The following is a 24,100-nucleotide window of genomic DNA, read 5'->3' as shown; positions in this document are numbered from 1 at the left end:
TTAACCCACCTGTTTAGAGTTGCTTTCAATCCATAATAACAGAACCATTAACCAATATATTTGATGTGTATTGATGTTTTCGCTTGATACAGTTTAATGTTTTTTTCTGGTCTCAAAACCAGTGACCGTTTCAATGTGTTCATAATGTTTTTATGTTTTCATGCTGTAAAGCGATTTGAACCACCTTGCTGCTGAAATGAAATACAAATAAACTGGACATGACTTAAAGTAAGTCTGTACAGTAACTCCACAAACCCCTGCAACCCAATTGTTTTAAAATTCATAATTTCACAATTAAGGTTTAGCCTTATGCACAAATGTTTCATTAGTTTTTAAGAAAAACAAAATGATTACAGGGGTGAAATACCTTATTTTATCTTATTTGTGTTTCAAACTATCCTAAATGTACAAACACTGACCATCGATGTAGAACATAGGAACAGGCTTGATAAAACGCAGAGAAAAAGTGACTTTTTTTTCCTAATGGGAATTGTCAAAGTTAATAAAGTTTCAGAAAGTCTGGTCAGCTCTTGACTTTGGCACAGTATGTTGGAGAGGACACTTCTTTTAGGAGGAGATAGGGGACCATACCATTAAAATAAGATAAAGCACTCAGACTTTTTTAAAACAAAAATGATATATCATCATAAAATGCACTCATGTGTCCACACTGTGAATTGGGTCTTATCTCACTGCTTTTTATCTCTTCTGGTTTGACAAGTATTTGTAAAGTGTCTCAAAAAAGCTTTTGCAAGGTGGTATTGTACCTCAGTTGTAATGTTGTACTGTCATCATATACGAGTCATACTTAACTTAAACAAGTTACATCCTTAGATTTATATATATATATATATATATATATATATATATATATATATATATATATATATATATATATATATATATATATATATATATATATATACACTTGTTGCAGCAGAAAACCAATCCAGAGGAATTGCTAGTAAGTAGTTTGTGGCAGTAGGAAAGGAAATTACCCGTATAAAGGGGATATTTTTTTTAAAATTTAAATGTAACAGCAAATGATTAGTTACATTGTGCAGGTTGTAGCCTGTAGTTGTAATAAGCTGGCAAACAAATTACATTTAAGGTAAAGCTGCTAGAATTTTGTACATGTTTTGACTGAAAGTTATATTTTTAAAGATATAGTGATTTTGAAGTTGGTTCAATGCACTTCACTCATTTTTACACACAAGATAATTGTTGATTCAAACGCAGGTACAAGACAAATATGATGAAATAGCAATCTATACCCCCACACATGCTCTGTTTCCAACTAGTGGTTGGACAGGAAATTTGATTAAACGTTTTTAGAGAATCATGATTTTAAATCAGAGGTACAGGTTTTAAAATGAGCCTCAGATATTACATTTTGCGATCCTCTGGTGCAGTGCATGCAAACTGATGAGAAAAGAGTTGGCCATTTTTAACCTTGATCTCAGCCATAAGCTGCTGGAAAACATTATGTGATTAGCCCAAACATTGGTAAAAGTAGTGACTATTAAAAATCTAAATGTAGCTAAAGGGGCTTTTAAAATTATTTTCCATATACACTTTTTTCTTAAACTTGGTGAAACCTGGTAAAGCAGATGGACATTATATTTCAAGCTGTCTCCTGTGGCTAGTAGACAGTCAAATAGTGTATTGTGTTACAATGCAGTTTTGCTTTATTTTCAGTTATGTGTTGCAGAAGGTGGACTCTATTTTGTGGGAAACGCACAGGCTCAGCATTTTCAGCACCTCTACTGCTGGACAGCTCCCAGCACTGTGAAATAGAATTCCATCTGTGTTGGACTCGAACACTTTAAAGACATTTGTGTTGTGTTTCCTGTATTTCTGGTGTACAACCACTCTTGTTTTAACACAGTTAAAGCTGATATGTTGTTACATTTAAATGAGAAATGGCTATTGTTTTTAATCATATGGTAACCAATGAGTCAGAGGGTCAGTAGCTTTGGACCACAGCCAGGCTGATTTATACTTCCTCCGTATGCTGGGCCTCCCTTTCTTATCTCCCAAAACGTTCTGTAATATTCTGCATATTGCTCCCTCAAATGTGATTCTGCACCCCCTGACTATTCTAGCTCCTCGCTTCTCATGTCAATGTTCTGTTGTTGTTTCTGCCATTGTTTATCCCACTTCACTTAATTCTTCTCCATCCTTTCCAGATGTAGCTTTTTTCCATTTTCATTGTTTCATCTATTCATTCCTTCAGTTTATTTACCAGAACAAGTTATCCACCTACAACTTTCCAAGATTTTATTGACCAACTGCAGCATTACTGCCCCCTTTTTTTCCCAATATTGAATGTTTCGTTTCACCCTTGGCGTTGTGAGTTATAATTGGATTTTATCACATTGATTATGACTTTTAGTGAATGTGCTTTTTTTTACTAGAAGTGAATTGTTTGTGGTAGTAAATATACAAAGACAATAAGTAAAATACAACCTTTATAGTATGAATCACATTGTAATTATATTTTCAAAAGAATCTTTATATATGAACATTATTTCTGTTAGATGTGCATTTTATTTGTTCATATTTTTCCTGTTTGTATAAAGGTAAACCTCACGAAGATGCATCTCATTTTGAAGACTTTTTAAGCACACAAGATTATAATATGTTCAAACAGAATATAGTCAATGCAGTTTTTAAGACAAAATACCTGGAAATATCAAATAAAAGCAGATGACTCTAGCAGTAAACCATCTAAAACAGAAGCACCCAGTAATGTTTCCTCTTAATGAAAACCCCTTATCCTTGCAAAATATGTATCATGTCAATTTAAGATCTTTAAATGATTCTCAGTATAAAAACTTAAAGAAATGTTTTGTTGTCATTTAAAATAACATTATTGTGATAATAAGTCACAAATTAGTAAGGTGTGGATCCATATTTTGACAAAACACCATCAAAAATTGGGATTCAATTTTATTTTGAAAACAATATATTGATTTTACTTTTTATTTAGTTTTAAGCTGAAGTGGAAAAAGTGAAAGTCAGTTGTCTCAAATTCATTTGCAGGTGAACAGCAGGGCAATTGTATAAGTATGAAAAACACAATTGTGTCATCAGCTTAGAAATGGAGAGACACATCAGAAATACTATTTCCCCCATTATGAATGTAAATTGTATAAGGTGCAGAACCCTGAGGAACACCTTTTGTGACATCCTGGTAACATGAAGAAAAGCTTTGAAGTTGATAACACTGTGTATAACCACAAAACATAATTTATAATAATTACCATTTTCGAGGTTAGTCAAGTAAGTTTAATTTCATTGTAATATTATTGTGTTAAATGCTTTTTTGTATGGTATAAAATACAAAATAGTGTTTTCATTTATCCACAGAATATATTATAATTTATTTTGAAATAGGGCATACATCTGAAAAAAACATACTTAGGTTTTTTAGTAATAGTTTTATTTTCGTATTGTGTGCAAGGTTACACATTTCTAGACCCAAAGTATGGATGGATTTAAATCAAAATCACAGTAATTACCTAATGTCTTGCATTTTTGTGCTATGTGTTTATAGTTGGTGGAACCTCTGACTCCCAGTGGAACAGCTCCTAATCAAGCCCAGCTTCGGATTCTTAAAGAAACAGAACTTAAAAGAGTCAAGATCCTTGGTTCTGGAGCCTTTGGAACTGTTTACAAGGTAAAACATGACCTTTGGGGGCCTTTTAAAATACTCACATACTTCTAAATTGGGGTTTTGAAAGTAATTGTATATAGTTAGGTAATGGTATAAACACATATTGTGAATCCTTGAATAAATTAGAAACAAACACATTTTAAAGTCAGGTAAATAAAGACAGATCAAGCAAATTCCACAATTAGAAAATTTGTTAAGATTATGAGTGTTTGTCTAAACAAATAAGTTCAAAAATATGTCATGCTGATTAAGATAATTTTATATAAGGTGTTTTTCTTTCAATTCATTTTATTAAATAATTTTTGTTAGTTTTTTTGGCTCTCAAAAGTCATAGGTTGAATTTCAAAAAACATATTCCTGCGTTGAACTGGGATTTTGACATTATGTGATGCAGTCCTGAAAAATCCAGAATTAGATTTCTATGTATTTGCTACAAACCATCTAAGAAAATGGTAAAGTTATTGTCTCTATTTATTGCTTTGACATTCTTAACAGTATTTAGAGATTTTACAAAGTAAGAGCCGTGTCTGTGTTGATTCAGTTGTGTAAAAAGTCCTTCACTCTGCTGACCTGATTTCTCTGTGCAGTTAATTTCATTCCTTTGGGGATTACACTGCAAATGCTTTGTTCCCTTTGTTATTTAATAGAGCCCTTGAAAACAATAAATAGTGCTTTGCCTGAGGATTTCAGGCTATGTAATGGCTCATGTAACTGTGAGGTCATGTAGCACATGTAACTCATGTGATATCAGACAGTCACACATTATGATGAGCGGAAGAGATGGATTTCAGAATCATTAATGACAGAATACGTGATGAAAAGCTTGGGGGTGTAAAGTAAAAAGAATAAGTAATAGCTGACACTGAGAACCCTTGGGCGACAATGAAATAAGAGCAAGCTGAGGCTATTGCCAGTGCAATACTGGTTGAGAGAAGCGAATGAAAAACACAGCTAAAATGAGAAAGTCCTGATTATATTCATCGGATTATATATCATAACCTACTGCATTTAACCATCTTTGAAATTTCTTTACACATTTACAATATAGGACTAACTTTAATTAATTGCAAAGCAATTAACTTTGTTTCTCATATTTGTCGGAAGGAAAGTATTTGAAAAAAAATATGAAGTGACTGTGATGCACTTTTGCATCTCAGTGCTACAATAAAACAACTATAAAACAGAGCGCGAACTAAAAAAAGAAAACAAATTAAAATACTTTAAAATACATTTAAATACTTACAAAAATTAATTACTATAAAATCGTTTACAGAGGAAAATCTACAGTCATATGATTTCACCAGTCTGTGTTATCCTCAGATGGTTTGTGAGGGTGTTACACAGAATGAGGTACATTAGAGCAGAAGGCCCTGTCTCCCATGGTGCACAGTATTTTCTGGGTGGGAGAGGGTTGGGGGGGTTAGCTGAGTGGAGAGATAGTGTCTATGTCTGAGCAGTGAGCAGTTCTTTAAGGTAGTATGGCACATTGTCATAGGTGGATTGGTTGGTGAGTAGTGAAACCTTGTATTCAATGCGGAGAAAGATGGGAAGCCAGTGGAGGGATTTAGGGATTGGGTTGATGGTCATGTGGTACTGTTTCCTTAGCATCATCAGGATCCGTGCTGTACCGTTTTGTACCTATTGAAGTTCTGTACATGTTTGGATAGAATTTGTGGAAAAAAAGTGAGTTGCAGTAGTCAAGTCTTGATGAGATGAAAGCAGGAGCAAGTTTTTCAACATTGGAAAAGGAGAGTAATGGACAGTGTTTATAGATGTCCTTGAGATGAAAGGAAGTGGTCTTTGATATGACTTTCAAATATAAAAAGAGGGCCAAATCTTACACCAAGATTAGTGACTGTAGTCGGAATGGAAATGTTGTGGTCAGAGAGGATTATGGAAAAAATTGATAAGTGGATTTGATGTTGGGTGCAAACTACAGTAGCTTCTGTTTTTGATGTGTTTAGTTAGAAAAGATTGACATTCAGGCGTTTACTTCCTCATGACAGAGTGGAGAGTGATAGTGATGAACATGGAGAGAGGTAAGGGTCTTTTTCGATGTAAAGCTGCATGTCATTTGCATAACAATGACATGAAATCCTGTGGTGAGTGATGATATTTCAGAGAGGGAGAATGTAAAGGCTAAATATAGTGGGCCAAATGACGAAGCACTGAGGGACCCCACAGTTGACTGTTTGATACCAGGATCTTGCTTGCCAAATGGAGACATACTCGAACAGAGAAATAAGAACATAACTATTCCAGAACTGCCTCAGCTTTATTAATATTTTACTGATAAGGCAATTTACATATTTATATAAAATAACACTTTCATGATCCCTCAAAAACAGCACTTATAACAGAAGTTACAATCATGTTTAAAACAAAGTGCATTTCCTTCAATGTCTATGGTTTTGAACATTTAGGTTTTTATTTGGTTTAAGATGCTTTAATAAAAAATTGCATAATACAGTATGTAGTGTGAGATTACATACCCTTATGTTTAGATTTATATGCATTTCAAACTTGCAAATTACCAGAAAATGTCTAAGACTTTCTAAAGTTGACGAAAAGTGTTTTGTCTTACTATAACCGAGGCTGTAGCCAAGGACAAATAGGTTTTTAATGTAGGAAAAATGTGCTGTCACCAGCAAGAGAGTCTCTTTCTGCTGCAAAAGGTATGAATATTTATGTTTCATATAATTTCCATTGAAATTTTTTACAAAAAAAAAAACAAGTTTGAAATGTGACTTAAATATTAAGACTACAAGCATGACAACATATCTGCATATTTATATATCTGCTACTATTGAACCCGTTGTAAAATGTGTTTCCATATGTAAATTGTGGCAGCAAAATATATTTGCTCCTTGTTAAATCTTGTTTCACAAAATACAATTGTCTCTAAACATTTAAATAATTACTCTCACTCCAGATATCACAGGGTTTGGTATCAAGTATTATCATGTGAACAGCAACCCAATATGTTGATAGCTTTAGAATAATAGATGAAAGAATGGTTCAAGTACAGGCATTCTCTGACAGCAAACTAGTACATTTATTAGCAGAAATATTCAATCTCCAAGTTAAACATACTATAGTCCATAACTCTTTAACTAGGCTAGTGAAATCAAAATTGATATGATTAAAGAAATATTTATTGATGAACTATTTATTGAAGAACAAAGGGACAAGTAAAAATAGTTGAAAACCATTCCAAGAAAAATGATCCAAAGATACTCCGGCTTCCTCCCACAGTCCAAAAACATGACTGTTAGGATAATTGGCCTCTCTAAATTCTCCTTAGGTGTGAGTGTGTGCGAGAATGGTTGTTTGTCCTGTTTGTCTCTGTGACCTGTCCAGGGTGTATCCCTCCTCTAGCCCATTGACAGCTGGAGATAGGCACTAGCACCTCTCGTGACCCCACAAGGGATAGACGTGTTAGAAAATGAATGGATGGGTGATCCAAGGATGTCACAGTTCAGACTGGATGTTTGAGAACCAAAGTTTATCTTACGGAAATTGGAATAAGGTTAAATTAGCTATAAAACTAACAATTAGAACAATTGGTATGTGTTTAAACCAAATAACAATGCAAGTCAAAGAAGTAAATCAAATATAATTTTCATAAATTAATATTTGAAATAATAATTTGCCAAATTGGAAATCATTGACCTTTAAATGATTTATACTTAATATTATGTAACTATTCTTCAGGGAATAATATATTGAGTCATGAACTCTTAAAATGGCAGAGGGAAACAATTTAAAAACGCAAGTTGCACATGTGTGAGCACATCTTGGTCACCAGGCTAACTACAAAGCTTCTAATTTACTTGGCTGATACCCATTTAAATAAAGTTTGTTTTATAAACACAACCTAAAGAAATAATTAAAATAATTTGCATTGCTGTGTAATCAGTTAGTGCTAGCTTTTCAGTTTAGCCTCAAACACATCAAAACACAATGAACAATACCCAAATTATCTATCCGAAACTGATTTTCTGTACTTCTGCCTCATCTTGTTTCCAAATCTCATTATTTTGTTCCAGGAAAACAGGAAGTAAAAGAATAATTTTCAGATACTTAAACATAACTTAAAAAGAGCAAAGTATCTGCTTGAAAAATGGTTCATGGTCATTTATTTGTTGGTGAATTGTTAGAATTTGCTCTAATTGTTCTACCAGGGATTTAAGGAGCAATTATTTATTGATATACAACTGTTTTTCTGACTCAATTAATACTCTTAAATCAACGGTTGAATTGCTTTTCAAAATGTTTTAGTTTGAGATGTTCTAACAGCAAGACATTAATTTATCAAGCTTAGAAATGTTCACGTTTGTCACAGGAGTCAACAACTGTAGAGGTGTCAGTTAAATTTCTATTGTTATCTTTAGTTGGCCCATGGGAGGAGCATTTTGACAATAAGACATAACATAATAAAAAGTAACTTTGCTGAAAATAGGGTAACATATATAAAACAAAGTCAGTGATAAACTTAAATCTTAAACCTTACTGTGTGTGACAGAGATATCAGCTAGTTTAGAAATACAGTCACATTACTGTAGAACAAAGGTGAAACATTTATCAATACTATGACAAAAGTTCAGAGGCTCCAGTTTTCACACACCCTTTAGATGCTTTGGTTACTAAGTCACTTTAATCCAACTTAAAATTAGATTGTTCAACAAGATTCAGTCATTTTACTTCAGCGTTTTCCAAGGGCAAAATTCCCTTATTAATGCAGCAGGCAGAACATTTCCATACTCTGCCATTGAGAATATGAAACAGTTGGAAGGCTGAGAAACGCTACATTTTTAATAGAGATTCCTCTTGTTCCTCCAAGATCTATAGCATGTTTCGTTAACTCAGTTCCACTCAGTAATGTGAGTTTGTAATCAGTGTAATGAGTCAAACTTCTTTGTACATGTCTTTCTTCTTTAGGGTATTTGGGTCCCAGAGGGTGAAACTGTGAAAATTCCTGTGGCCATCAAAATTCTTAATGAGGCCACTGGACCCAAGGCAAATGTGGAGTTCATGGACGTGAGTATCTTAAAATGATTTGTTTCTGGGTTCCGGAGAAAAAGAAAAACACATTTGTTTTTTCATTTTAATTAATTTGATCTTACATAAAGATCTCTCAAGTCTCAAGTATAGTATTATGTATTTCAAGTCAGGCTTGGATACATGTGCAGAGATGGAAATCACTAAATATTTTGCAGATTTGCATCTCTTCTGTTTGAACGAAGCAGAGTTAAAGTGTCAGGCAGAAATATTCATATTCCTTGGATTTTTTTTTTTCATATGTTCTTGTTAATAAATGAAACTTTCATGTATTTATTTGGATTTGTTGCCATTGTTTAATCGCCAGTTGTGCATGATTGTAAAGTGAAAAAAATAAAATCCCAAAAAATGGTTCTGAAACTTTTTAATAAACAATCATATTAGAGGTGTGATCTGCATTTATATTTAGCATTCAGGTATATCAGTCTTATTCAGTTTTCACATTTTTATTTTGGAAAAAACTGTCACATAAAATTCCAGTAAAATAGGTAGAAGTTTGTGGCTGTAACCTGTCAGAATGTGAAAAACTTGGGTATCTTTGTGAAGCACTGTTACGGCCTGTGCAACATTTCAGGACTTGTGTTATGAGCGCATAAATAATTTGGTGGTTTCCATCTGATTAGCATGATAGACCACAGTTGAGTTAAGTACCATTTCATGTCAGGTCTTCAGTCAGTAAGAAGGAAGCAGCGCTATTAAAAACACTTAAACAAGCTGATTAAGATGTAGTTATTTTACCTTTCCCTTCAAAATTGAATGCTGTCTGACTGAGGAAATTGCGCAATGATGTTATTTCACTAGTTGATCCAGTCTTTACTGTTAAAAGGTTCAGTCTTTTAGTGTTATATTAAACCAAATTGTTCCTTTTCATTTGGGCACCAGAAATCAAACAACATGGCGCAGTTAATATGTATGCTAACAAACAATTTATTTTTCATAAAAAAAAATTATGTATTAAATAAATTTTACCTAAAGCATTATAAACAGACGCTATTAGTTTAGATGTAGTACACAGTCTTGATTCCATTGGATCTAGCTAGTGTCAAAAAAATTACCATGACAGAAGCAATCACTAGAAAAGAGTTTTATGATACAAAACACAAGTCAAAGAATGCTTTGAAGCTAATTAGGACAAAATGCTGGACCCACATAAGTCTCAGTCTGTGGCCCCTAAGAGTCTCACCCCTGCAGACACACACACACACACACACACACACACACACACACACACACACACACACACACACACACACACACACACACACACACACACACACACTTCACACAAGAGGCTCCCAGCACAGTGCCCAAGGTCCCATTTATAAAACATTCTGAACTTGGCTCATCTGAAAAGAAAAGAGTAAAAAAAAATCTAAATTATTACACTACAATGATGCAATGCAGATGAAATAACTCTCATCAACACACACACAGGCACACACTGAAAGTGACCCACTTGCACTCATGTTTTGCACTTAGTTTGACAGTCAAAAAGGAAGACTATTTGAGTGTTGGAATTTCTATTTTTGTCATGATGTCTTTGATGAATTTCCCATGTGTGTTTAATTTTATGCTTTGCGTTCTTTGGGGACTTGTCGGATAACCAGAAAATCAGAGTGGCATACCTGACACAGCTGAAGGTTATATATAGGTACATCTATCTAGTAGGTGATTGAATAAGGAAAATTTTGTCACCTTGTTGGTAAAATGGTGTTTGGGAATTACACCGTTCTCTTACTAGAGTACATGGAAAAAAAAAAAACAGGGCATAGTCAACAAAACACACATACGGCAACAAGGCATAACATTATGACTAGTGAAAATTGAAGTAACAATTAGCACTTTGTCATGACACCTGCTAGTGAAAGGCATATGCTAGTTAGAAAGAGGATATATTTTCCTCTAAGCAACAGAAGAAGGTGGCCCTGTCTGATGAATCCTACCTTCTTCGAAGTCACGTGGATGCCTTGTGCTTCACTTGCCTGAAAGGCAAACTGGCAGAGGCAGTGGGATGCTTTGGACAATGCTCCCCCAAACACCTTGGGTCCTGACATCAATTCATTATTTCTATTCATTATTTATATCTACAGCTATAAATGTTTTCCAGAGCTCCAAAATGTGAAAATCAAGGCAAAAAAGTAAAACTCAAAAGGTAAGGGATTGAAATTAATCTTAAATTCCACACAAGATATATTCGCAAAAAAAACAAACAAGAAAAAACATCTACTAGTTTGTAAGCACTAATAACATTACATTTGTGGTCATTGATTGGTCAAATAAAACCCTGTGCATCACTTGCATGCCAAATGTGCTGAGTTTGAAGGGCACAGAAAATTTAAACTCTGGTCAAAGTTGAATTATGACACCAAGAAGCTGTGAGAATCCATGGTTTAGTGATTATATTTCAGTGTGTTTTAGCATGTTATCGTTACAGTACTAATATAGTGACATCATTTACTTCTTTAAACAGCAATTTGGGACATTCAGTAGTACTTTAAGTTATAATTTTTCTCCATTGCTTTGGTGCTTAACCCTGCCAAAGTACTGTTTAAATCCTTTCATGTAAACCTTCCCTGATGACTGTGGCCTCTTTTAGCAGGGTAATGATCCTTGCTGCAATGCAAAGGGGGATTATTGCTTACTTTGAAAAGCGTAATGGGGAGTTTGAGATGTTTTCTTGGCCATCATATTTCCCAGCTTTCAATCTAATTGAGCATTTGTGATATAGCCTGGACACACAAAACAGATCCATGGATGCTCCACTTCTTGACTTACAGGATTTGAAGTATCTGGAAGTCAGATACCACAGCACACCTTCACAAATCTAGTCGAGGCCGCTCTTCAATGGGACAGGGCTGTTTTGGCAGCAAAATGAGGACCACCACACATTTATGCAGGAAGTCATAATGTTATAGTTAGTTGAGCGTTTTTAAAGTTCAATTTGTGCATTTTAAAATTAAATAATTTTAGTTGCTTTTTGTTTAATGCTATGTTTAGGGGGTTTGGGTTTAATGTTAGCAGCTAACTCACAATTTGTGTTGCCTAAAATAACTTTTGATTTATCTCAGTTATATTCTCATCAATATGGCAATTTGGGGTTTTAATCCGGATTGATTAAAGCGAAGCTGAAACTAACTTTTTTTTTTTTTATTTATCCATTATGACTCAGTTGGAGACCATAAACCAATTTTACACCAATGGTTCATAGAATTTCAGATTATTTTTTTTTATTTAATCTTTTTTATTGGATGTGTATGTTTACTCCATTTTGGACCTTGGTATACTACCAGCGTGAAGAAAATAAGCTTCATTTGATTCCTTAAAACTGTGTTGTGCAGCCATGTTTAAAATAAAATATAGCTGGGTGTTAGTAGTGTATTCAGATTTTGACATTTATGAATTAATGATATGGATATAAATATATGCTTTGCAATAGCAAATATTGCTACAGGAGGAGAAGGCCAACATTAAGTGTTATTCCTTTTGAAGCCAAATTTCTGCTCGAGGACTCATCTTCCCTGCAGCAGGATAAATCTACATGATAACCTGTGGTCTGTCCTTCAAAGTTTTATTCTGTTTTGTTTCCCTTGAAAAATTATTAAGCTGCTTAGTTCTTTTCATTTAGTTTACATGTCCATTTGTTACATAAAACAGAGGATTACAAATATAAAAAAAGAAACTGCAGTCAATCATAACATGGATGTGGAATGTTAGACTGCAACTAAAGCTAGGTAAGGTCAAGAAAATATAACGTTTCTGTTAAAGATATTTAGTCTAACATTTGTTTGTGTTATTTCTTCAGTGGAGGGAATCTAACACATTTTTTAAATTATTATTTTCTTCTATTTTGCTTCTGTCAGTGAGTAAAAGAAAATCATGCAGTATATTCCAACAGGGAATGCAACTATCTGGTTTGAACTGCATGTAATTGTGGATCACTAGTGCAGGTAGTGGTCTCAGATGGCTTGTGTGTCTGGTCAGATAATTATTCAAAGAGTTAATGAAATAGCAAATTTTAACTATTTCTGGTTGGGATCACTTGTAACAAGATATATCTGTTTTATAGTTTACTTATCTTAAAAAGAGGGGAGGAAAACAAGCAGGGAAAGATCATATTCTCCTGATCCTCTACTCTTTAAATCCATAGATTGTATTTATGTTTTGCTTTTGGAACACTTTTATCTAAATAAGAAAAATTAAATAAAGGAGTATATGCTTTCCCAATCATATGCTATGTGGTACACTAGAGATTAAAAAATTAGATTTTTGTATTTCTCACATTTAAGCAAAACATCTACAGTATTAAGTAAACAACTAGAAATAAACATTATTTTTTTTTTTTTGCTAAATTTCCCTGGCAGGTATTAAGGATTTACTGCAATCATCCCTTGCCGTATTTACCACATTTTTATTTTAGTATGAAGAACACCAAATGTCTTGAAGTAGCGAGTCACTTTGATCTTTGTGTTGAATAGAATTCAACTGTTTCTGACTGAGTGGATCGTTGCCGCTCACTTCAAGAGGAACTTCAGCCTTAAAGAGAATAAGGGGTCCTGTGATCTCCAGCAGTACAGTTTACAATACTAGACATGGTGGATGGCTCAGGAGTGTGAGAATGATTGAGCGTTTGTCCTTTGACATTAGCAAGAAAACTATCTCTGCCCAATATGACATTTCAAGAGCAAGTACTGTAGGTTTTTTTTCTGCTTGGAAAATACCTATAAATATTTCAGATAACTTAATATTTTCCTCCTTTGAAATAATGTGTAACTATTTTAATGTTTCTCTCCACTATAAGAACAATGAAATTAAACATAAAGGTAGTCATTCCAAAGTGGTGGAATCTTATCAGTTTGCTGTGACTGGAGAATGGAAATAAGGCAATTTTACTTTTAAGTACAATAATTTATAGTATTCTTGTTCATCTTTGTTATAATAATATTCCAAACATTTAGTAAATACACCCTTCTCTTGTGATGGTCTGTGATGTAAAAATGTCCAAGAAACATTTAAGCTTTTTTATATATTTCTAATTTCTTTTCAGAAGTAAACACACAAATACATTTGAACATGTGTGGGATCAGATGCTCTTGTGCAACTTAAAATCTGTATAATATTTGTTACTCATAACCTATGTGCTTCAATACATACAGAGCCTGAGAAAAACAGTATTTTCTTTCAATCCTACTACTAGGAATAAGCTGCAACAGGACTGGCAGCTCTGCTGCCTAATTGAACTGAAGGGATTTAAAAACACGTTAAGGATAATGAAGAAAACATCATTGGATGGCTGTTCCTGTTATCTATGTTCCTTGGCTAATGTTTTGATTTTATTTTTAGTTGTTTCTTTCAATTTATTGTATGAATAGTACTGACTATAGTTTTTTTTTTGTTGTTTTTGTGTGTCTATTCAAAACAGTTTGCTCTTGAAAATGAGACCTTGTGTCTCAATTAAATTTACCTGTATAAAAAGAGGTGAAATGAATGAGGGGGCAGTATATTTTTCTAAGGCGATTTATTAGTAGGAATAAGGTTGTTTAAAAAAAAAAAAACGTGGTAAAATGATTGAATTGTTCTTTAGATTCCATATTTTAGCCTTTTTGAATACATAATCATATATGATCATATAAAACTAATAAATATATAATTTTTTTCTAATTTGCATTGTCTGAAGTGACAACAATAATTGTAATTGTATTTTCCCCCTTTTGATATATAAATAGTTCTTTATGATGGGGTTTCCAGAAAATCTGGAGTACATTTCAACTCCAGCTTGATTTCAAGAGGCACATTTATAAATTGTTCCTACTAAATGTATGCCAACCTTTTTTTCCCCCGTTTGATTCAGATCACTAGAGGAGTAAATACATGATCAACTGTTGAACAGATATACTTCAGTCTTTTTATTTCTATGCAATTTAGAGTAACCTTTGACTAGCCATGCCCACATTACCATATATGCCTTAGTGTTAATCTGTGTTTTTTCAGGAGGCTTTGATAATGGCCAGCATGGAGCACCCTCACCTTGTCCGGCTGCTGGGTGTCTGCCTGAGTCCCACTATCCAGCTGGTGACCCAACTGATGCCTCATGGCTGCCTGCTTGACTATGTCCACGAGCACAAGGACAACATTGGATCACAGCTGCTGCTCAACTGGTGTGTCCAGATTGCCAAGGTAAGAAGAAATACATACATTTTGGTCAAGTGGCTGCGCTGCTGTTTGATTGATTTGTAGTTGGATGTCCTGATGGACATATAATTTGGTACTTGAAAAAACTATGTAAGTATAATTTGGTTAACTACAAGTGTTTGCTTTGGATAATAGGTCAGATGAATTCTGAACTGTGTTACTCTGTTTGTACTAATAGAGATCAAGTAAAATAGTACATGTTTTTGAGACTGACAAATTGTAAGTCAGCTTAAAGGCTATAGATTATTAGGCTTAGAGTTTATTAGGCTGTTTCTTTTTGGTTCCCAATACCTCTTAAGAACTGAGTTTAATAATTCATAGCCCTGCTTGGCTCCAGTAGAGTGAATGTCGGTCTGGGGACTGCGAATGCAGGAAGTCATTATAATTAGATATAGTGTTGCTATTTGAAGTGATTTGTGAAAGATGCTTCCAGGATTGTTAGCTCTCTGTCCTGCAAACTCACAGGCAATACAAATTACAGAAAGCATTTAACCAAACCAAGGACTACTAAAATATCCAATAATAATTCTTAACATCACAACATTATTTTTATTCCGCACCATTTTACAAAAAATAAAAATCATTGCATTTGTATTGAATAGAAGTTTGTATAACCCACTACATATACTGTTATAATTATTCAACATACTAAAGCATGGTGCATTTTATGATTCACTGTATACACTGTCTTAAAGAGAGAATATTGTAATGAGAATGAAAGAATGAGAATGGAGAAAGAGAATTACTTAGGAACAGAGGCAACCTCAGATTTAATATCTTATACAAATACTGATGTTGACATTTTTTGCTAAAACAGAAGCTGGCTGTTCTCCAGTGAGATTCCACGGGAAATATGAAATCATCATCTAAATATGGGACACACTTATCATCCTACACATAATGTTATTTTTTTATTGTTACCAAAGGCAATCCCATCTGGCAATCAGACTTGCCATGCTGGACAACTTTCAACGCTGAATTGAGGAAAGATGTAAATTTTATGGACCTGGTTACTTAAATCCCTCTATGAACATTATACACTACACATATATTGTTTACCATCCTAATTGATTTGTGGCAACCCCTGGTGATGAAAATATCCATCAGAGATTAATGGGTTGAAAATATTTTTACTTGATGTGAAAACCAAACACAAGTTGTTCTTTGCACTGAAATTTGTTCCATGTTACTGGAAAGGGAGACTGGTAAATGTATGTCCTTGCATAAACACAGCTTAATTTGTTGTATTTTACTGTGAAAACATTAACATTTTTTATTAATTATTATATAATTTATTATTATTAATAATAATTATATTATTAATTATTATATTATTAATTATAATATAATTTATTATATATATATATTATATATATAATGTCCATATACCATAAGCTGCCAAATCATTTATTTAAACAATTATGTGCAAGTATAAATTGCGTGGAAATTTCCAGCCATTAGACCATTAAGGATTTGAAATAGTATTACCTTGCTGCAAAATGTTTTAATCAACTACCTAACAAAATAGAAAGACCTTCTGAAGATAATGGCTGAACCTGGTAAGAAAATGTCATTATTCACATATAAGTGGGTCATGTTTATATATTTCAGATATAAAGTGCTAGATCACAGGTTGTAAATGCACATAGGGAATTAGACCATCATTTTTAGAAGCATCTTCTGTGCTCTGAAGTTTTATGTTTAACCAAAAACAAAAAAATCACACAAACCTTGTGTGTCAAAGGCTAAGCAGCCTACAAACGTGACTCAGTTATACCAGTTAAGGAAGAATTAGCCGCAGTAACAACAACTGTCATGGGAAGATTTGAAAGGATATCACAACGATTTAACACAAATCATTGAGATTAAAGTATATACAAAATATTACTTACAGAATAAGAAGAAAGTCTGAAACAAAATCCCATTCTTTTGTTTTCTAATGTTGATTTGAACAGGTTATGATTTTCACTTTAAAGTTAAAATGGAACTGCAACCAAAACTATAACAGGATACTTTGGGTGAATTACACACATACATCAAAAGACACAGAATGATAGGAGTGACATTACACGGCTGTTAAATAGACGCAGAACCCTTTTTATTGTGTCTTTGAAGGGTAAGCTGGTGTACTGCTACCTATGGGATTAAATTCATGGTGGCATTCCTGAATTGTTTGGTTTCAATGCCATACATTTAAGCAACCTCCATCATACTGTTGCAAAATCTCATTTGTGGTTACTCTGTCTTCATCAAGATGACTGCCTTCAGTTTCCTTTGAGTCCAGTATTATGTGGGTGTGTGTGGGAGTGGTTAAAAGCCCTACTGTGTATATCACAGGGTCATATCTCTCTGTAAACCAAGCAAGGCAAACATGCCTCCCTCCAGCTCATTACAGACATCCCTAGGGTTCCCATGAAAACTCACTCCACGTCAATTCCCATTCCACTCAGTCTCTGTTTCCACTTTCGTCTCTGCTCTATTTTTATTTTTATTTTATCTTGTGAATCCTGTATTTTTTCCACTTCTGTGAACATTAAAGCACGAGGAATACACCATAGCCTCACAATGACACTTATTTTTATGTCTTGTTCCTTTGTTTATGTACATGCTGTACTATCACCATGCTGCTTTCAGAGCTGATTTCATTTTCGTGTACATAAATATTTCAGTTAATCTACCCACTGACCAACTGTTGTTGTTTTTTTCCCTTTCTATTACGTGTTTCTGTGGGCAGTCTAAACTAGTGCTTGCATAATAATGCTGGGAAAGGTCAGCGGTACATATTATTTATTTAATTTTTGTGAGGAGTTTTCCCAATTTGTCTAAAAGCAGACAATATTTAGTTTTGGTTACCAGTCATGAAAAGAATAGCATATTTTGGGAAGTAATTTTTAATTATTTTACATCTTCATAAGTCATGATTCAGTTTTCCAAATGCACATTCTGGTAACGGGAGGTCAAGAGCTTGTATTGACTATGCGATTGCCCTAAAAAATCCATATCACTGCAGGAGTGTCTGCACACCCACAGCGTTGTGCAAGGGTGTTTTTACCTATGGAACTTTTTTCTCATTTGGTCAAATTATAATGACAAACTTTTGTGTATTTTGTTAGGATTTTATTTATCTGACCAACTCGGAGTAGTGCATTCTTGTGAAGTAAAAGGAGGTAGTCTTGTGGCAGATAGCCACGAGTCAAGTGGGAAATTTCTTCCAAGAACAACTGTTAATTATACACTCCACAAATATGGCCTTCACAGAGGACTGGCAAAAGACACAGCCATTTGATATAAAGCTATAGAGATGGATCTGACCACAGGCCATTTAAGGGATACAGTAAACATGAAGAATAAGGTGTAACCAAACAAAAGAACAACAAAAGAAAGTCTGTCAGAGCCTTCAAAGGACTTGAGACTGGGTGGAAGTTTACTTGTCAGCAGAACAGTTTTTTTTGTACATCCTCCAAAACGTTTGAACGTAGTTTTCGAGAAACAACTAGATGTGATTTAAATGGCAAGATTGTCGTTTAAACTCAGGTAAAGCCACACTCTAGCTAAGTGTTTCTGGCTTTTCAGAGTTACCGCTGACATGTTCTGCTGCTGCTGTTTTGTTGCCGCCATTTAATGTTGTCCTCTTTGTATTTGAACTGCTATCATGTGGCTATACAAACTGTTTGTGAGGTTTTTGCTAATCTGGACTGTTCTGTACTGGTACCAGTACCAGTGGTTTCATCATTTGAAGCGGTGACTCGTTGACTAAATTTGGATAGTATTCAAACTCTTTAAGCCACTATTTAAACCTAATAAGAATTTTTAATGACCTTTCCACTTTTCTCACATGATTTATATAAACATGTTGACAATATAAAGCATACTGTTTCAGATAGTTTTCTATCTTGTTTAGACTGCTTTGGGCTTCAACATCATGTTGAATTCCTAACTCACTCCAAAGGACATATTCTGGACCTGCACTTGACTTTTGCAATTGAAACTGCTCCAAGAGTTGGTTGCACTCAATATTAAGTATAGAGAGCCAAATGCCACATTTTAAAATGCACATAAACGCATCAAAATCAACAACTTTTGAAAACCTTGTACTGTTTTTTGTTCCACTTCTAAGTTATGCCTTGCCTTGTGTTGGTCTTTGACTAAAATCCTGTGAAATAAATTGAGATTTATGGTTCTCACATGGCAAAACGTGAAGAAGTTGAAGTTTAAGTATAGCAAATATATCGACACTGTTGATTATGACATATGAGTGATGCTATATATGTACAGTTTTTTTGTTTGTCTTTATAACTTTATTAAAGTTGTGTTTCCCTCAAGATGTATGTAGCCAGCCCCATTGGTGTATTTACTTTTTGTTGAACTAAAAATGTAAAATATAAACTTTCTCGTATTTTTTTTTTTTGTTCAATTGCTTCCTTTTTTGATGATCCGAGAGTCACACAAACTACAAGGGCAGCTAAAGCTTAAGACAATGACAAAATAAAAAAAAATAGATACACCACTTATCATAATGATTAAGATGTACTTGCATGTGTCCTCAGATACAGACCCCAAAGTGTGAAGTGTTTGCTAATATATCTGTCCTTATTCTAATATTATAAATATTACCAAACAATGTCAACATATTTTTCAAGCTTGTGCCAATATTTCCATTTTTATAGACTCTTAGAGAAAACATCTAAATAGCTTTCATATGTTTGATTCCAACCATCCATGGCAGATAACATCCCTGCTCTGAGACTGGATATTAAGACACTGAGCATGAAGCAGATCACAGGAATCAAGCCTTTGATTATACCAACCCTCAGTAATGTCAACAAGTGTCCGCCTATCTTCCTTCTCCTCATTCCATCTCTGGCTCTTGCTGTCTGCCTTTCTTTCATGTCTGTACTAATTAATTCTGAAACATTTCTGTCGGGGTCTTTCATGACAGCATTAGTAAGTATAAGTATATTCTGTGTTAGCGACCAGAATGCTTCATTCCCTTTGGTTAAATATTTAGTTTAATGTAGGAGTGGTTTTATGCAGGAATTCCAATAGCTGATTAGTTGAATTGGTTGATTAAATAAATGTATTTTTCTTATGTATCGAGCTCTGGAACCACACTGTAGTTTTATATGCCAGAATATTGTGGATATTGCAGGGGAATCAGTAATGACAAAAGAAGTCATACTTATCTAAAAGTATCATACAGTTTATTAAATATTTTACTCTCCCTACAGTTTAGTTATATAATTTTTTTTTTTCAGTGAATTATATAATGACTTAGCAATTCCTATGACTAAGACCCAGTGTCATTTAGATAGCTAAGTGGGTTTCCCTTTAAGAAATTACTTCTCCTCTCCTTTACATTGATACGGATTTTACACTCTCCTATTAAACAAAATGTAATGGTTTGTTTGAAACACAGCTAAGCTTATCTGCTGTTTGATAACTATGATCAGTTGGAACATGACACTACAAAGCTGTCTGTGTTTTTGAGTTTTAATAATGCTTATTACCCCAACATATCATAGATTCAAGGATAGATGGTTCATTGATGATGTTCTGGCTAATGGTTGGTATTAGTTCAATCACCTTAGTTAGTTCACCTGTCCACAGACATGTATTACGTCCCGGTTCATTTTTCCAGGATTTTTTTGTGTTCATCCACTCTACCTCAGACAGCAATTGTGGCGCGACAAGACACACAAGTTCAGGTTTTTCATCTCCACCAACTGTTGCTTTGCATCCCTTGCAGGTCACGTGTCACTCTGGCTTGACTTTTATCGCCAAAATTACATGTTTTGCATCGCTAGAATTGCCTCTGTGGCCTTGATTATCATCACTTTGTGACACACCGCTCCTGTGTTGCATCCATTTTTCACAGAATTTCACAACTTTGCACTGTAACGTGCCGCACTACTACTACTTTCATCCCTGCCAAGGAGTTGTTGTCAGAGCAGCCAAAGTATCCTTTTAGACAGGGAAAAAAGTTTGGGATGCTCACCTTTTTCAGCTATCATAGAACCTGAGCCGCTAAACAAACGTGCAGTGTGAGAGGGGTTGTGATTATGTGGTTGCACACGACCTAAGGGATATGACCTCTACTTTCACTCTGACGAAACATAGAAAATGCTTATACTGCAGGAAGGTTATGACTGAGATTTTTAGCGGTTTGGAAATCGTGAATTTTTTATATTGCAGTATAACGTGAAACCATTAACCGGCCTTTGCCTTGCCCCAACAGATAGAGATTCTAGGGGGCATTATGCAGAGAAAGATGAGAGACACCGGACCCAACAATGGGATACCCTACCTACTCAGCAATGCCACATGCTTATTGCCTGATCCCAAAAGGACGTACTTTTTACTTGGCTAACATGTCTTTATTAAAAACCCTTGGTTGTTGGTTTCATGGAATATTCTAATTATCAATAGATGCAAATCATAGTTATAAAAATGACATACAAAATACAAAATACATTTTTAAAAGTAGAAATATGTGTGTTGTAAATCCTTTCAGGAGTTTCACTTTTTTTAAATGAGTTATTGAAGCAGAATAACTTTTCAATGGTTTTCTGATTTACGAGGATACACCAGCATTTCATGGTAACTCTTGCTTTGTAAACGTTATTTGAAAAGTTCAACTGGATAGAGAAAGTGAGCCCATAACACACAATTTGTTCAAATACCCAACCTGGCTTGGTAAATATTTGGAATTTAAAGGACTTGAATAAAAAGGAGGATGAACAAAATATGGGCCACCTTGCTCAGTCAGCTGTCAGCAAGGCCCAATGGAGATAACGAGTACAGATGGGAAATATACAGATGGATTGCCATGTTGTCTTTGAGGCATACAAGGATTGTTTTTGCCTTAATCTGCAAAACATATAAACAATGCTTGGAATGAAACTTGGTCAACTAGAATGGCCTCTTAATGCAAAAGCACAATCCCTCTGGCAGCAGTCAAATGAAAAGCAGTCAAGACAGTCAGATAGAGAAAGAGGATTTGACCTACACTTACTTGCCGTTTGCCGTTTTGTCTATAAAGCCTCCTATCAAGCCAAAAGGAAGACACTCCCTTTTCCTTTCCTATTTTTCTGTCTTTGTCTTTTACTACAACACATCTAGTCTTCCTCTCTCCCTCTCTCTCTCTCTCTCTCTCTCTCTCTCTCTCTCTCTCTCTCTCTCACACTCACACACACACACACACACACACACACACACACACACACACACACACACACACACACACACACACACACACACCTACAGAAGTGACACAGTTTGAGAAGTGTCTGATGGAGCAGAGATGGATGTGGCCAAGTAGGCTGATGGGGAGTGGGGGGGGGGGGGGGTGGATGACTGCAGGCAGCTCACACAATGGATGAGACTGGCGGTTCAGGGAGACAGGTCGACACTAATGAGTGACTGCTAGACACACACACTTTCACACTGGTAAAGTAACCCTTGTAGAGGTATCAAAACCTGAAAATGCAACCATCACAGTAGTGCATGGCTTAAAATTTTATTAAACATATTAAATGCATAACTTTACACAAGTTGGCCGAGGCCTTACAAAAAGTAAACGAAGATATTGAAAAAAAAAAAAAATTAATTATAATGTTCTGACTTGACCTGTCCAGGGTGTACCCTGCCTCTCCCCCAGTGACAGCTGGAAATAGGCATCAGCCCTGCCGTGACCCACAGATAAGCAGGTATATAGATTGGATGGATGGTCACACTGCTACTGTTCTCAGAACATTTCACTCTTCCTTTCAGAAGGATAAATATATACACAAATATTCTTTTGGATGTACAAATCTTTACACAGTATACATGCTATTTAGATATTTCAAATTTACTTCTATATGGAAGACTAACGTTAGAGGTTGCAACACTCACAGTCCTCAACCAAAGCGGTTCACATGAATTGTCTGTCCCCTTTCAGTCGATTCAATCGGTACAACACGAGTATGGGATATCACGCCCTGCGTGTACTGGCTGAAGACACTACTAATCATGCCTCCCAGGCAAAAGATGTGATGACAAAGACTGGCAGGCTCCGCCCACACCATATATCCGTCTGTCATCACTGTCATTACTTAGTTCTTCACCTTGCTAAGAACACCTCTGTGAATCAGGCTAGCTAGCTGCTGCTGGTTAGCTCTGTTTTTTTTCATAAAGCTACTTGGAAGTTAGTTTAACCACTTTTGTTGGACTTAGCTTCTGCTGCCTGCTAGTAAGCGTGTCTGACGCTAAGCGCTACTTTTCAAGTATTCCGTTCTTCCGGTCTAGCTTTGGTCTGGCCTTCCTGTACAACAAGGCCAGGCACACGCTGATTACAGAGATCAAAGTCACAAAGAGGTGCTATGTTGAAAAGCTAGGAAAATCAGCCAGCAACCCTGTGATAATGTGGAGAGGCCTGCACACACTTACTAACTACAGGAGACCATCCCCCAACTCTGCTGGTATGTAATGACTGGCTGACAAGCTGAATGGTTTTTTTTTTGTAGGTTTGAAAAGCCCATTTTCACACCTCCCCATTGTTCCAACATCATCTTCAGTCACCTCCCCTGACTGCTACGCTTTCACCCCCCCCCCCCCCCCCCCCCTCACCTTTCCGGCCACCCACATGCACCCACAAGCAATGTGTGAAGAGGATATGTGTCAGCTCTTCCAAAGGGAAAAGATTAGGAAGGTTCCTGGGCACGACGGTGTGTGACCATCTTGCCTGATCTTCTGTAGGTCACTGAAATGAGAGGTTGATCTGCTGGATCTCTGGTGCAGCAGGATCAACCAGGGGTCTCATTTATAAAACACTGTGTGAAATCCATACCAAATGTGTACGTAACGCCAAAAAAAGAAAACAGTGTACCTAAAAATTATTCCGATTTATAAAACCATACGTACATGAAGTATACCAGTATGCAATTTCTCTTTATAGATCACAGCTGTACCTGAATGTTTGAATACCAGATTCTTCCTTAGCTTCTGCCTTTTACACGCCCAGATTCAACCATAAATGGCCATTGCAAAGCACTTCATGAATGAAGCTTAACATGCTCAAAACTTTGGAGATAATCATGGACTTCAAGTGGAGCCCCACCCCCACCTACCGACACACAAACACACACACACTGCTCCCATCATCATACTCAACAGCTCTTTGTATACTGTGGA

The 24,100-nt window shown here is 35.2% G+C and overlaps 1 protein-coding gene across 3 annotated transcripts in view; it reads left to right on the top strand.

Moving 5' to 3' along the window:
* Nucleotides 1-24,100, top strand: part of LOC105937088 (receptor tyrosine-protein kinase erbB-4) — an 87,880-nt gene that overhangs the window by 9,970 nt on the left and 53,810 nt on the right. For 2 of the 3 annotated variants that reach the window (XM_036128628.1, XM_036128630.1), the window contains exons 4-6: nt 3,560-3,682; nt 8,621-8,719; nt 14,729-14,914. In XM_036128628.1, coding sequence (XP_035984521.1) covers nt 3,560-3,682; nt 8,621-8,719; nt 14,729-14,914 — 408 coding nt within the window. The remainder of the gene's footprint in view (nt 1-3,559; nt 3,683-8,620; nt 8,720-14,728; nt 14,915-24,100) is intronic. The other variant, XM_036128629.1, reaches the window with a different exon arrangement.

This window comes from Fundulus heteroclitus, unplaced genomic scaffold (assembly GCF_011125445.2).
Source record: "Fundulus heteroclitus isolate FHET01 unplaced genomic scaffold, MU-UCD_Fhet_4.1 scaffold_105, whole genome shotgun sequence".
Classification (NCBI taxonomy): Eukaryota; Metazoa; Chordata; class Actinopteri; order Cyprinodontiformes; family Fundulidae; genus Fundulus; species Fundulus heteroclitus.
This window is presented reverse-complemented; position numbering and strand designations above follow the sequence as displayed.